Below are 15,187 nucleotides of genomic sequence, written 5' to 3'. Positions count from 1 at the left end.
TTGCGGATAAGGTAGAACGACAATGCTCTTTTTGGGTCCAGATGGATATGGAGGAGTGTAAAAAGTAAGCAGAGTGACAGATTGACCTACATGAAATGGTGTGACCACTTTCGGTAATATGGAGGCCCATGTGCAAGGCAGTACTTTGTCAGGGTAGACTGAGAGGTAGGGCGGCTTAGATGATGAGGCCTGCAGCTCACTCCCTCTGCAGATGTAATTGCCAAAAGAAAGGCTGTTTTCAATGTCAGAAGCCTGAGGGTATAATTGTGGAGAGGCTCGAAAAGAGTACACATTAAGGATGTTAAGATCAGATTTAAGTTCCCACTGAGGCATGATAAATGGGGAAGGAGGGAAAATATGGACAAGACCCTTGAGTAACTTATGTACAATGGGGGACTTACACAATGAGGGTTGATCAGGCGCCGCAAGCAAGCAAAAAGAGCAGACAGATAGCCCTCAAGAGTCCCCAGAGCAGAGCTCTTCTGGGCAAGGGAACTTATGAAGAGAAAGACTTCAGAAAGAGGAACAGAAAGGGGATCAATATGTTTTTCTGCACACCATGCTGCAAATTTTTTCCATCAGCAGGCATATGACATTTTGGTGATTTACGCCTGGCTGCCAGAATTGATATGACAGACTTTGAGAGGAAGGTTAAAAGCTGTCAACTGCCACTGCTCAATCTCAACACAAGATGGAGGAGTGGATAGGTTCAGTTGGAGAACCCTCACCTGCTGCTATAACAGAAGGGGCAGCCTGATCATGGGATCGATGACCATGCTCAGGATACCAAACTTTCCGTGCCCAGTCCGGAGCCACATGGATGACTTGGGCCAGGTTGTTCCTGATCTTCTTGACAACTGTGGGCAGGAGTGGTATGGCCGGAAAGGAGTATAGGAGACATGAGTTCCATTCGAGACAAAAAGAGTCTTCAAGCGAGGGCCGCCTTGGAAACTCCAGCACACAAAACTTCTGACATTGCATGTTTTCAGCAGATGCGATAAAATCTAACCAAGACTCTTATCATTGCTGAAAGAGACCTTCTGCCACCTCCTGATGAAGATACCATTTGTGATTCACTAGGCACCGGCGTCTGAGTTTGTCTGCCCTGAAGTTTAGAAGACTCTGGTCTCTGATGAAATCCAGACTCCACATCAACATGCGAAGCTTTGAGCGATCTGTCTGGCATTGAAAGCATATCTACCCTCCTTCAAGGGAAGGCTAGTGCATGTTTTAACGTACAACACCACTGCCATGCAGAACTGCAACAAACAGGACAGAGTGGGGTCGTGAACCCTTTGTCAAGAAGCCCTGCACCTCTGGACATGGCTGGAACAGCAGGGTATATCCCTGGTACAACGCCTGGCTGTATCTCTGAAAGCCACGGCAGACAAACTCAGGAGGGCTTGGCGGCTGAAGGTGCCGAGGACTGATGAACTGACCAAACCACTGACTGGTACCTGACCCACGAGGTCTGTGGGTACCGAGCATTCGACCACACAGGGGCTGGGAAGAATGCGCGGCTCAGCAGCTGTAAGTAAAATGGCATTCCGTAGCCATGAAAGGCAGATTGAGAGTGACATGGGGCCACGAAAGGCCAAAGGACTTGGCCGTAACCCGATAGTCCTTGAAGCGCTTGAACACCGAATATGCCTAGTCTACAAAGAGACAGGTGCCATCGAAGGGCAAGTCCATAAGGGAAGCTTGGACATCCCCTGTAAAGAAAATCATTCTCAACAAGGCATGGCGCCTCAGGGCCACTGTTAATAAAACCGCTTTGCCTAGTGAGTCAGTTCTGTCGGGTTCACATTGTATTGTGAACTTTGCTGCATCTATCCAATCTGCCTGGGAGAGGATGGCCCGGGCCTCCTCCAGCACCTGAGGCAGGACTCGCACAACCAAGTCCAACAGAGTGTGGGAGAAATAGCGCAAAAGGCATGCAATGTTCACAGCCCGCACTGCTAGACTGGCGGAAGAAAACAACATCTTCCCCAAAGAGTCCAGACTCTTGGATTCCCTATCCTCACTAGTGGTAGGGAATGCACCTTGGAATGTTGAGTCTTGGACCACCAAGCTCTTCGGGGTAGGGTATTGGGTAAGGAAATTGTGTCCCCTAGTGCTGGGGGGTTGGGGGGGATTGGGGGGGGGATGGAGGAAGGGGTGGCGGACGGTGATCGTCAGATTCAAAGGGGCCCCTTTGTTGGATTTGGACTAAGTCCCCAAAAGGACATCAGTGAGTGTGGCATTGAATAGGAGTAGAGATTCGGATGAGGAAACTCTGGATTGCAGTACCTCTGTCGAGATCAAGATGTTAGTCTTCACTTCCTCTGAGGGCGATTGAAGGTGAAGGACCATTGAGGCACACCGGACCACCACTGCATATGAGGATCCCTCCTCCGTAGCCACGTTTGGGGAAGAAAGCATACCAGTATCTTGAGAAGTATCCATTTCACTGACTTCACCCAGCTCCAGAGGAGTTGAGATGCTCAAATATGAGGCGCATGGCCGCATGGCCTCATGGAACTCTTTCAGTTGGGTGGGGTTGGGGGGGTTCTCTTTAGCTCCCATGAAGTTGGGGAGGCTCCGAGGAACCAGGTCTTGAATGCAGACGCTCCCTTGTCATGTTGGCCAACAGATGAGTAGAAGTCAAAGACCAATTCAACTTCTTGCTCCTTTTCTTGTACCTCGATTTACCAGAATGCCCGAGGACTTGAAGTGAGACGATGACGACTTTGGACTCCGCGACTGCTCCTCGGACCTTCCTCTCGACTGTGACTTCGATTTTTGCGCTGAGTTGCATGCCGGGCCACCATGAACTTTAGGGACTGCTCCCTCAACGATTTCAGATTCATGGCAGGTCAATCGGACCACAACTTCAGGTCATGGTCGTGCTCTAGACATCAGAGGCAGACAGAGTATGGGTCTGTTACCGATACCGGTCGACGACAGGCTCCGTAGGGCTTGAATCCTGTCTTCCTAGACGACAAACTTCTAACAAACCAGGAGAAAAACTTTTAAAACGCTCAACAAAATGTCAAAAAAATACAGTCAAATAGTGACTGAGGGGTAGATCTTCTCCGGATCAGCTGAGGCTGGCGTGTAAAGAAAAGAACGGATGTCAGCATGCTTAGGTGGCACCTATGTAGATAGCTACACGTCACTTCTGGCACGGAAAACACTGATGACGCACACAAAGCAGACTAACGCCACCTACCGGCGTACAGGGTGTACTGCTAATGAAAAATCTTCCGGATTCTGTCTGCCTACTGGGAAAATTCAAAGGTAAGGGATCTGTAGCTAGAAGTCTTTATCAGAAAGACAGAGATGCAGGTGAGTCTGTGCACAACAGACTGCAAATTCAGAGGTAGATCAAGAATCAAAGTAAGAACAGTTGTGAAATTACTTTCTTTTGTTTTACTGTTGCCATTTCAAAGGTGTTTCTGATAATTCACTGTTTAAAACTGGTGAAACGCGTCTTAATGGAGAATAACAGACTGCCATTACAAAATGTTATTAACCAGAAAGAAAAATCCAACGAAAGTTAAATAGGCAAGGTTAGAGAAGTTGAATTGGGGATAATCCCCAGAGCTTAGTGAAGCTGAATTTGTTTAAAGGACGCTGGAAACCGAGGTTCCTTCGAAATGATAAAAGAAATGAAAATATCTGACAGTCTTCTAATATGAATATAACGGCAGGTGTGCTGCAACTTATGAACTCTAAGATCACCTTTAAGCCCACACCAATCTTGGTCAGTCTATGTTAATAAATTAAAATAGAATATAAGTGCCTTAGAGGATACTGGGAAATGTGAGGCAGGATGTGGTCACTTGTTTAAATTCAGATGAAGTCTAATAATTGAGGTGAGATGTTTAAAGAACGAATTTCCACAATTGGGATGGATTTATTGCAAGACAAGGGGAGCAATGTTTCTTAAAGAAATTGAAAAAAGAATTGGCTGGGTTTATCTGCAGTGTTAGCAATGTATATACAGTACAATGTAAATTATTTATGTTAAGTGTTACTTTCAGGCTAAACCATTAGACATTAGAGTTGACCTTTATCCAGCAACTTATTAGCCCCTGCATATCAACTGTAGAACATTACTGTTATAAGAAATCCTTTCAGAATATTTGCGTAACTGTTAAGAGTGCCTGTATGCTCATAGTGTCAAACAGAAAGATGATACATAACCAGATTAATACATTTTAGATGGTAGTGGAAGGGATGTTTCACTCAAGTTACCAGAGTAGTGACACAAATACAATCTCACATATTAGCAAGTTGCCAACTAATAGGAGGTAGGCATTTGAAGACACTTTCATGGTAAATCCATATCATAGTGATTGATCAGAGAATACTAAATTCAACAAATGTTGATTAACTGGTGTCCGAAAACATTGAAAGGGGTGGAAGGCTTAGTTCTCAAGCATTCTAACTTTTCAGAGTTTGCAAAGAATATTTAAAGTGAGCCAGGGCTTAAAAATAATTAAATATCTACTACTCCAAAGAGCAAAGAGTACAGTTGCATGGTTAATTATATCAGGACAGAGATAATGCAGATTTACATGTTGTCAGTTCTTTTAATTGTAGGCTATGAGGTTTTTATACCAATAGCATCTTCAGTTGGAAGTAATAGCATGGGTAATTGTCATTTTGATACAATTTATTGCTGACCAGGGTCACTAATTCACTTAAGATAAGAATGTTTTGCTGATGGTCAGAAATTAAGCGTTAATTTCTTTCAGAGAGTGACAAAGCAGTGCTTTTCTTATTTACTTTATGGGGACACGGTTTGACCCTGTTCTTTTCTTCTTTTACACACAATTTTGCCTGTAAGTTCACTAAGCATGGCTTACGCAAAAGCAGATGACTAATCAGCATTTTAACCTACAAACACACAGCTCCGACTCACACCTTCTCATGCCTCCTAAATTGAAAAAAATCATCCCAGAAAGTTTTCTCTCTCAGGTAACGCTCCACCGATTTAGAACTCACTTCCTAAAGACCGTTGCTGAAATACTTCCTATACCTGCTTTAAACTGACTCTCAAAACTCTACTACTGAACAAATACCTCAACCCGCCCCCTGCGTTTGCTATGGGACATTCAATACAGTGCTTGACCCAATTCAGTGACTATGCCTCGGATGGACATTGTTGGATTATCTGTTACTCTTTGAGATACATATATTATGTTGCACTGTTTTTATCCCCTCTTGTTATACTCTCTCAACCATAAATCCTTCTATGAATGCTATGTCTTGAAAAGTGCTCTGATATCCCGTGGTCTAGTCGGCGCTATATAAAATTCTCAAATAAATAAATATATGCAAATCAGTCTTGACCTTGCGCTAATGTGAACAGTCCAGTCTGAACTGCCTAGTCAGGTCCTCCCTGAACCAGAACACAAGCAAACTAGGACCAGTTTCACCCTAAATATGGGCTCATCAGCCGGGAACAGCTTGGCTTCTAGATGGAAGAACATCACAACCTTCAGAAGGAAGGGGGCACGTGTCCGGAGAGCCAACTTGTCCAGGTAAAGGTAGTGTAGTGTATGGAGTATGTGTTGAGTGCCTCTAATTCGCTGACCTTCCTAGCCACTGGAAAGACAGTTTTGTTGGTCAAGAGACTACGAGAGCATATGTGCCGATGCTCAAACAGTTCACACATCAAGAAAGTGAGAATCAGGTTCAGATCCCACTGGGGCATAATGAATGGCCAGGGTGGAAATATGTGCTGCAAGCCTTGAAGAAACCTAGGGCCACATATATCATCAGTAGGAATAGCGATTACCTTAATTGCTATTTACTGGGAATCGCTATTAGGTTACTGCTATTCCAAACATATGAAACTCAGAGTTTCATTTAGATATTCCTAGGGAGTCGCAAATCAACCTATCTCATTAATATTAATGAGGTAAATTGTAATTTGCGACCCCCTAGGATTTGCTAAAATTACGGGGCTGGCGACCTGCTAGGGCCAGTACACCACCATGTCCATGATTGATTTTCAAAAAAACAATCTTTTTTTTTTCAAAGCAGCCCGTTTCCCTTAAAGAAAAATGGTTTGCGTTTTAAAGAAAAAAATGAAAGGCTTTCTATAAATTTTTCAAGAGCAGGGAGTGGTCCCCACTCCCTGCTCTTAAAAAACATTTTCACCACCATTCCCAAGGGTAAGTGGTCCCCATACCATTTGCGGAAGGGTTACCATCAACTTGAAGTTGGTGTTAAATGCAAATGTTTTGCGACCACATACACGGTCACAAAACTTTCATACATACCGTTATGATTCGGTATTTGGAAGGAATGCCCTAAACATGCCCATTCCAAATACCGAAGTGCAAACCCATTTTGCGATTCTGTAACAGGTTATGAATTGCGAAATAGAGTTTGATACATTGGAAAAGCCGTTTTTTGAGTTTGCAAATAGGCACAATTGCTTGATACATGTGGCCCTAGCTACAACAAGCGACTTAAATAATGGAACTTGATCCAACAACCGCAAAAAAGCCAAAATGGCTGAAAGATAACCTTTAACTATGTCCAGAGCAGAGCCCCAATAGGCTAAAGAGAGAGCAAATAGAAGAACATGGGATACAGGTGCCGAAATTAGGGGGGGGGGCTGATGTTGTGAAAATCACACCATGTCAAAAACGTATTAAGTTTGGCAGTATGCAAGTGACATCAAGGCTCATGCCATCACAGACATTGATATCACAATGTGAGACTTTGCAGGTGGCATCACAGGACGTGACATCAGATATTAAGACCTCACACATAGGTTTCTCAGGTATAATATGAGTATATTTAAGCACATTATGAGATTCACAAATGGGATTTGGCGTTGAGGTTGAGCTAAAAAAGTGAACCGATGCAAAATCTAGGCCTCAACTAATAATACATTTGTTTTAAACCCTGCCCCAAAGAAATTGGCAACATGGAAAAGCATTGTAAATCTGTTCTGCTAAATTGGTTGCAAAGGCTGCATTTTAAAATTTTCCATGGGGTTAAGGAATCTGCTGCAGTGGTGCCCAGTAAATCTCAGGGAATCATAATAATGGTGAGATGACTCTGGAAATTAATGCATTTTTGGAAAGATCTGTGAAATATATTTCAATCAAAATAGCATAGAAGGGTAATGTGTCTCCTGCTAAGCACATAATGTAAAATGCAGATTACAGATTTTTATTTTATATCGATAGGTAAGTGGGTTACTGGTTTGAACACAGATCCTTTTTTTTAACTTGCAGTTCATAAATTGTAATCCTCCTAATAAAGCACAGTGGGCTATAAATGACATGTGACGACGAGACCAGGAGCAGCAGGAGTCTTCCCAGTTGCAGTCTTGGCTCCCAAAACAACCCGTACCATAGAGAACCTTTCTGTATGTATTTTTTTATTTTATTATAGATCTTATTTAATGAATAATTGAAATTTTTAAATTGTATGAATTTGTATGTGCTTATATGATTTTATATGAAATTGAATAAAGCTATCTTTGACTGACTGACATGTGACTCCTACACCTTGTAATCCTCACTGTCTCATGGAACACATTTTGCACATTGATTTACACACTTACATGATTTATTGCCAATGTATAATGTGTATGTTATGTAAATTGCTCCGACACACTGCATTGGGCTGAGTAGCCCTATACAAGAAATAAAATGGTGACATTTAAATTATTTGTGTAAATACTGGGACATACCAACACATCTGACATTCTTACAGTGCATGCACTTAAAAGCAGCGACTGAACAAAGTCAAAATCATGCCTCTCCTAGTACCTTTGAAGAGATAAGCTCTGTGCTTTTGTTTCCCCACTCGATCAAAAGGAGGGCTGATGGCCCCTTAACCTCAGTCTTTATCTTTGGCTCTACTGGAGGTGAAAACAAAAGCCCGTCTCGCTGCTTGCATGTTGCTGTTGGGAATGGAAAGCAGACACGTTCAGGCACTGCTGAACATGTCCGGGTGTCTGAAAATTAAACTGGGAAAAGTTCAACATATTTCTGTGGGGCCCAACCTCTTGGCAGGGTGGACGGCGTCCACCCTGTGAAAATAGTGGTTGGACGCTGTGGACCCCCAAATTGTGCCCTGCATATATCAGACTTGGTGGAGGGACACCTGGCTGCCAGAATAACATCAAACACTTAGGGAAGAAGGTTGAAACCTGTCAACTGTCACTGCTCCTTCTCCAGGCATGAAGGAGAAAGGTGTTCAGGTTTGGGTGCAGAACCCTCCCCTGCTGTTGTGACAGAACATTCTCTCGAAGAGGAAGCCTGATTGGAGGACCGATTGTCACGCTCAACAGTTTGGGATACCAGACTCTCCATGCCCAATCTGGAGCCACAAGAATAACTTGGGCCTAGTTGTCCCTCATCTTCTTGTGAACTTTAGGCAGCAGTGGTATTGGCGGAAAGGTGTATAGGAGGGTGGAGCTCAACTCAAGACAAAAAGCATCTCTGAGTGTGAGTCGCCTTGTACATTCTAGTGCGAAAAACTGCCAATCATGAACTTTCTCTGCGATGGCAGACCTAACCAAGGCTTTCCCCACTGCTGAAGGAGACCTTGCACCACCTCTGGATGGAGATGCTATCATGATCCTCTAGGCATTGTCCGCTGAGTTCTTCCACCCTAGCTTTCAGAGAACCTGCCAGGGATATGTCCTGATGTTCCAGCCATGTCCACAGAAGCAGGGCCTCTTGACAAAGGGTCAACAACCCCACCCAGTTTGTTGCAGTACCCCATAACAGTGGTGTTGTACGTGAACACCTGTACTAGAATTTCTTTGAAGGAGGGTTGAAAGGTTTTAATGCTAGCCCGATCTCCCAGAGCTCCAGAAGTTTGATGTGGGGTCCGGATTCCACAGAAGACCAGGAGCCTCTGATATCCACCTCTCCCAGATGGCCACTTCAGGAAACAACCTTTACAACGCAACCATAACATCGCACTACATTTACAACGCAGGCATTACATCGCAACATCCTTTACCACGCATGTCACTACAACGCATCAATTACAACGTATGTCACTACAACGCATGACACTACATCGCATGTCACTACAACGCAGGCATTACATCGATGTCATTACAACGTATACCATTACAACGCATAGTAACCCTACACCATCCAACACTTACCCTACTGTTGCACCCCCTGGAGTTAGAATAGTAATTTTTACCCCTACACTATCCAACACTTACCTTAAATGCAATGTAATGGTATGTGTTGTAAAGGTATCATGCTATGTAATAGAATGCGTTGTAAGTGTAGTTTAAAAAAATTGTTGTACTGGTATGCGATGTAAATGTATGTGTTGTAAAGGATGTTGCAATGAAAAAACTGCGTTGTAAAGGCATGCATTGTAAATGTATGCCTTGTAATGTCATTCATTCACCACAGGAGTGACGCATCTGTCACCACTGTTAGATCTGGTTGGGGAAGGGAGAGGGGTCTGTCACTGACTCAATTGCGGTTAGTAAATCACCACTGCAGATCTTTTGCAGTTACCTTCGAGATCTGGACCATGTCAGAGAGATTTCTCTAATGCTTTTCCCACTTGACCTTCAGGTCCCACTGCATAGCCAGCATATGTCAGAAGACATGTGTCACAAGCAGGATGCAAAAGGCAGAGCAGCCTCAGAGTCAGTCTCCCTGAAAACCAGGACAGAGGCTGAATCATAGCCTGAATATACTGGATTCGCCATTCGGGAGGATAGGACCGAAACAACGCTAGGACATCCCTGGAAAACCCAGTTGTTTTCTGCCAGGCATGGTGTTGTAAGACCACCGACGAAGAAACCGCTCTGCCAGTGAGTTGGCTGTATCCAGCGCACATCGGATTGTGAACTTGACTGCAACTCTCTCGTCAGCAATATGTTGGGAAAGTGTGGTCCAGACGTCCATCTGGACCATGGGCAGCACCTGCGCCACTGAATCCCACAGAGCATGGGAGTAACTTACCAAAAGGCATGCAGTGTTTACAGACTGCAGTGCCAGGCTGGTGGAAGAAAACATTTTCTTTTCTAAGATGTCCTGCCTCTTGGATTCCCTATCCAGTGGACTGGCCGGAAATGCACCAGGATTTACACGGGACGTGGAAGCTTGGACCACTAAGCTCTCCATGGTAGGGTGTTGTGTGAGGAAATTGGGGTCCGCAAGGGCGGGGCAGTGGCAGCGGGCAATCATCCTATACACAGGAGCCCCTAGGCAGGGTTAGGGCCAAGTCAGAAGCAGCACGTCTTTGAGTCTTTATTAAATAGGAGAAGCTGTTTTGAGGGGTGTCACTCCAGGCTGAAGCACCTCCATCAAGACGTTAGTCTTGACTGCCACTGAGAGTAGGCTAAGGTCCATGACCACTGCCGCCCTTCACACCACCATAGCAAATGAAACTCCCTCCTCAGCAGCCAGGGTGGAAATAGAGAAAATGCAATTATCAGGAGAGTTGTCCAGTCTGCTGGTGTTCGCCAAAACCGGACTCCAGTCCATATTTGGGTCTAGGGGCCGGTATTATTCAGGGTCCAGTAACCCCTCCCACTCCTCCTCAAGTCTCAGACCATAGGAATAGGACTAATAGGGCTCATGCTCCGGCCTAAAAGTCTGTATTAGAGGCGGCATCGGACAACGCCCGTGGATGAGAATTGGGTTGGCGGCTCCAGCTTGCAATTGAGTTGACATCAGACAATGCCCCTCCGGCTCTGTGTCAGAGCTGGGGATGAGAATGGGGTTGGCAGTGGGGACCACTTCTGAACCTACCGGGCCCAAAGGCATGCCAGTGGGAATGGGCCACCCAAATATGAGGTGGATGGCCTCACAGAACTCACAGAGTTGGGCGGGGGTTGCTCCGGCTCCCAGAAACTCGGGGAGGTGCAGTGCAGACCCATGTGTAGGCTCAACCGAGGGGGTAGGCCTTGAATGATGACGCTCCCTCGTCTCGTCAGATTACTTCAACAGACAGGGTGAGGTTGAAGACCCCTTCGGCTTCTTACTCTTCTTCTAGTGGGACTTAACTGAAGACAACTTTAAGTGTGACAAGGATCTTGAGTTTTGCGACTGATACTGGGACCTTGCTCTCGACTGGGATCAAGACTGTTGCGGCATCGCACTTCGAGCGGTAAGGCGCTTGAGGGAGTGCTCCCTCAAGGCCATGGGGTGCATGGCGTGGCAGTTGATGCAGGTCTTCACGCTGTGATTGCGTACGAGGCAACAGAGGCAAACAAGATGCGGGTCCGTCACCGACATCTGTTAGTGATAGATGCTGCAGGGCTTGAAGACAACTTTCCTAGCTGACATACCAGCCACACCATATCTCAATCTCAAAAAGGCTTTGACAAAAGTGAAAATCGTTCAGTCAAAAAAATTACCAGGTGTAGGTCTCTCCGGATCTGCACTGACTGGCTCGGAAAGAATAGAAATTACCTCAGTGTGCTGGCGTGGTTTCTATATAGGCACCACTCATGGCAATTCTGGCACAGATGACACCACACGGAATCAAACAACAACTACAGGCACGTACGGGGTGCAGCTCACAAAAATATTTCCGGATCCAGATAATTCTACGGTAAGGAATCTGCGGCTAGAAGTCTCTAACAGATTTATTTTGAGTAACAATATTGAAGTAACTCATGCCTTTGATTTTTGTGCGTCACGCTTTGCTTGCTGAATAATCAGGTAACACTTCATACATTGTTCATATAGGGCTCCTATTCTTGAGGATATTCATAAAAGTGGAGGCTAGAATTACATCACTTGTTTCCTTACCACTCCTCACTTTCATCAGATGATAGTGAGGAGTGGTAAGAAAAAGAGTGATGGAATCCTTGCCTCCACTTATATGAGTATCCTCAAGAATAGGAGCCCTTTATGAACAGGTCTTTGTATTTATATTGCATGTTGAGAGGAGGGCAACCTGTTTGTTTCTTTCCCTCTATAGCTCCTTATTGATTGAGTGAGAACACTTCATACATTGCCTTACTCATTTCAGGATCTGGTTAGCAGTTCTGAACGGCATATAATAACATCTTTTCCATTTGTATTTCTTGACTAGTCAGTAATGACATGAATAGATAAATCCAAGACCAGAGTATATTGTTCATAGGTAACCAAAAAACATATTGCTTGTACATATTTTTATCTTGATTTTGCTTAAATTACAGTGAACTCCAAAACCATGCAGAAAATGAATGCAAATAATAATACCCATTTTTAAAACAGCACATTACTAGAAATCCCATCAAATCTATGCATATAATTTCTTTTATTCTTTATATTAATCATTTATAACTCCCCATAACTAAATTAAGCGAGCACAATTGTACATTTTCAAATAGTCTACTAATCATTGAATTCTAGGAGAAATTGCTCTTAGTGAAAGCAAGACATATAGGTGTTTTTTTCATAGTATAAATCAGACAACCATCGAATTAAATGTTTCATTTGAGAATAACCAGACCCAGTGATTTCTTATTTTCTGATATGGGGAGATGGTGCAGGTGATACAATGATGTTTATGATAAAAGTGCCAAATAGCAAATGGATGTGATACATATATATTCATGAAAAAGTGTGTTTTAGGCAGCTTAAAATTCACTTACATAAAAGGGCAACTCTATGCATGTTTTACATGGTCATGGTCTTAGGGACCTCCCGAGCTCATTTAAGAAGACTTAACATTGTTATAATAATAACTTTAGTTTACATCAACAAATACAAGTATACCCGAGCTCTGTAAATAAAACTACATGAAAATGTTGAACTCAATTTGACAGCCTTTTTCTTATTACCAAGTGGATTGCCAGAGTTGACTCTAAATTAAAGCCTGTGACCTGTAGGTCATATCCTCTCTGAAACAGAGGTATTAAACCCAAAAACGTAATTATAGGTTAGGGAAAACGTTGGTATCATATAGATGTGAGAAGTTGTAGGTGTTTGAACAAACTAGTAGATCACAGCAGAACTGACAATCATAAGAAAGCCCTCTTGGATGGATTTTACTTACCTACAATAGAAAGAATCACAACCACAAAGTCGAAAATGTTCCACCCAATAGTGAAGTAATAGTGTCGTAATGCAAAGAGTTTTAGCACACACTCAGTGGTGAAGAAGACGATAAAGACTAAATTGATCTGGTACAGAACATTTTCCATGTATGGGCTCTGGTCATCTGTTTCCACCATCATGGTCACCATGTTCAGGCAGATGAGAATCATTATAAAGATGTCAAATGCTTGCTGGGTGATGAAGTCAAACACAAATCCTTGAATCTTGTTCTGTTGGAACATAGAGGAATTAAAAATAAAACAGAAAATAGTGAAGACAAATTAGCTAAACAGGTCAGGAGATAGAGATTGCTTTGCATCAAAGATACACAAAATAACAACAGTTGCTGAGTTGAAATGAAATCAATTATTGAACACTTGTATTCTCTTGTACACCCTGAATTTTCTTGAGCTGTACAAGAACAGTGCTGATTTTATACACAATGACAAGAACGCAGGAATTTATTAACAGGAAAAGTCTGTTACATGGAGCTGAAAGGGACGCATATCTAATGAACAAATTACTTACCTTCGGTAACGCATTATCTGGTAGAGACTCTATCTAGCTCCAGATTCCTTACCTTTGAATTTCCCAGGTGTCAGGCTTGATCTGGAAACTTTTGCTTAGCAATACCCCTTACGCGCGACGTCAGGTAGCTCCATTCAGCTCTGCGTGATGTCATCGGCGTTGGTTATGACGTTGCAGTGCCTGTATTTAGGCGCCACTCAGGCATGCGGAAATCAGTACTTTTAATTTTTTTCCACGACAGAAGCGCAGAGCCACGAAGTAGCTTACGTAATCGTGTGCAAAGCTAGGACCCTGAAAGGGGGGAAACAACCCTAGTCCTACAATATCAATCTGCAAAGCGTGAAGGCATGGGTGGGTCTGTAAGGAATCTGCAGCTAGATGGAGTCTCTACCAGATAATGTGTTACAGAAGGTAAGTAACTTGTTCATCTGGTAGAGACTTCTAGCTGCAGATTCCTTACCTTTAAATCAGATACCCGAGCCATACTGTCCCAGTGGTGGGTTGCGGACTCACATCCTAAACTAAGAAGTCTTGTAGCACTGAATGGGCAAAATGTTCGTACCTGCGCACCTGACCATCAAGGCAGTAATGTTTTGCGAACATGTTCAAAGAAGCCCACGTTGATGCCTGACAGACTGAGGCACCCCGAGCCAAGGTCGTAGTCGAGGCCTTTCCACTGGTGGAATGGAACCCTTAATCCCTCAGGGGGTGCTTTTTTGCCAAGAATTACAGATCTTGATGTAGTGAATAACCCTGCAAAAAATGGTCCTTTTCTGCACTACCCTTCCCTTCTTCGTTCCCACATGCCCCACAAAGAGTTGGCCATCCACGGAACTCTTTTGTGCGGTCAAGGTAGAACGGCAATGGTCTTTTTGGGTCCAGCTGGTGGAGACATTCCTCTTACTTAGAGGGATGCAGGGGATCAAAGAAGGTGGGCAAAGTGATGGACTGACCCAGATGGAATGGGGTCACAACTTTTGGTAAAAAGGATGCCAGGGTGCGAAGCACCACCTTGTCCGGAAAGGACATAAGGAGGCGAGCAAGGTAACGCCTGCAACTCACTCACCCTCCAGGCAGATGTAATCACCACTAAGAAGACTGTCTTGATGGTCAACAGCCAGAAGGAACAGTTGTGCAAAGGTTCAAAGGGACACAATAAGATAGGTAAGGACCAAATTAAGGACCCACTGCGGCATAACACAGGGCGTTGGTGGAAATAAGTGAGCCAGCCCTTTTAGAAATCTATTTACAATAGGAGACTAGAAGAGAGAGGACTGGTCTGACAGCTGCAAAAAAAGCAGACAGAGCAGAAAGGTTACCCTTGAGAGTTTCCAAGGCAGAGCCCTGCCGGGCAAGGGTTAGAAAGAATCGAAGTACAGTAGAAAGAGAAGCATAAAGAGGGTCAATGGACCTTTCTGTACAGTATAATACAAATTTCTGTGAATGGCAGGCATAAACCGTCTTAGTAGAGGGCCGCTTGGTTGCCAGAATAACGTTACAAACTTCTGGAGGAAGGTCAAAAGCTATCAACTGTCACTGTTCAATCTCCATGCATGGAGGCGCAAAGTTGGCAAGTTCAGGTGGAGAATCCTCCCCTTCTGTGACAGAAGATCCTCCCAAAG

The 15,187-nt window shown here is 44.0% G+C and overlaps 1 protein-coding gene across 2 annotated transcripts in view; it reads right to left on the bottom strand.

Moving 5' to 3' along the window:
- The window catches only part of SCN8A (sodium voltage-gated channel alpha subunit 8), a 671,454-nt gene that overhangs the window by 10,118 nt on the left and 646,149 nt on the right, over positions 1-15,187 (bottom strand). For both annotated transcript variants that reach the window (XM_086966390.1, XM_086966401.1), the window contains exon 26: positions 12,997-13,267. In XM_086966390.1, coding sequence (XP_086822516.1) covers positions 12,997-13,267 — 271 coding nt within the window. The remainder of the gene's footprint in view (positions 1-12,996; positions 13,268-15,187) is intronic.

This window comes from Lissotriton vulgaris, chromosome 1_1 (assembly GCF_964263255.1).
Source record: "Lissotriton vulgaris chromosome 1_1, aLisVul1.2, whole genome shotgun sequence".
Classification (NCBI taxonomy): Eukaryota; Metazoa; Chordata; class Amphibia; order Caudata; family Salamandridae; genus Lissotriton; species Lissotriton vulgaris.
The sequence above is the reverse complement of the archived record's forward strand: the minus strand, read 5'-3'. Positions and strand labels throughout refer to the sequence as shown.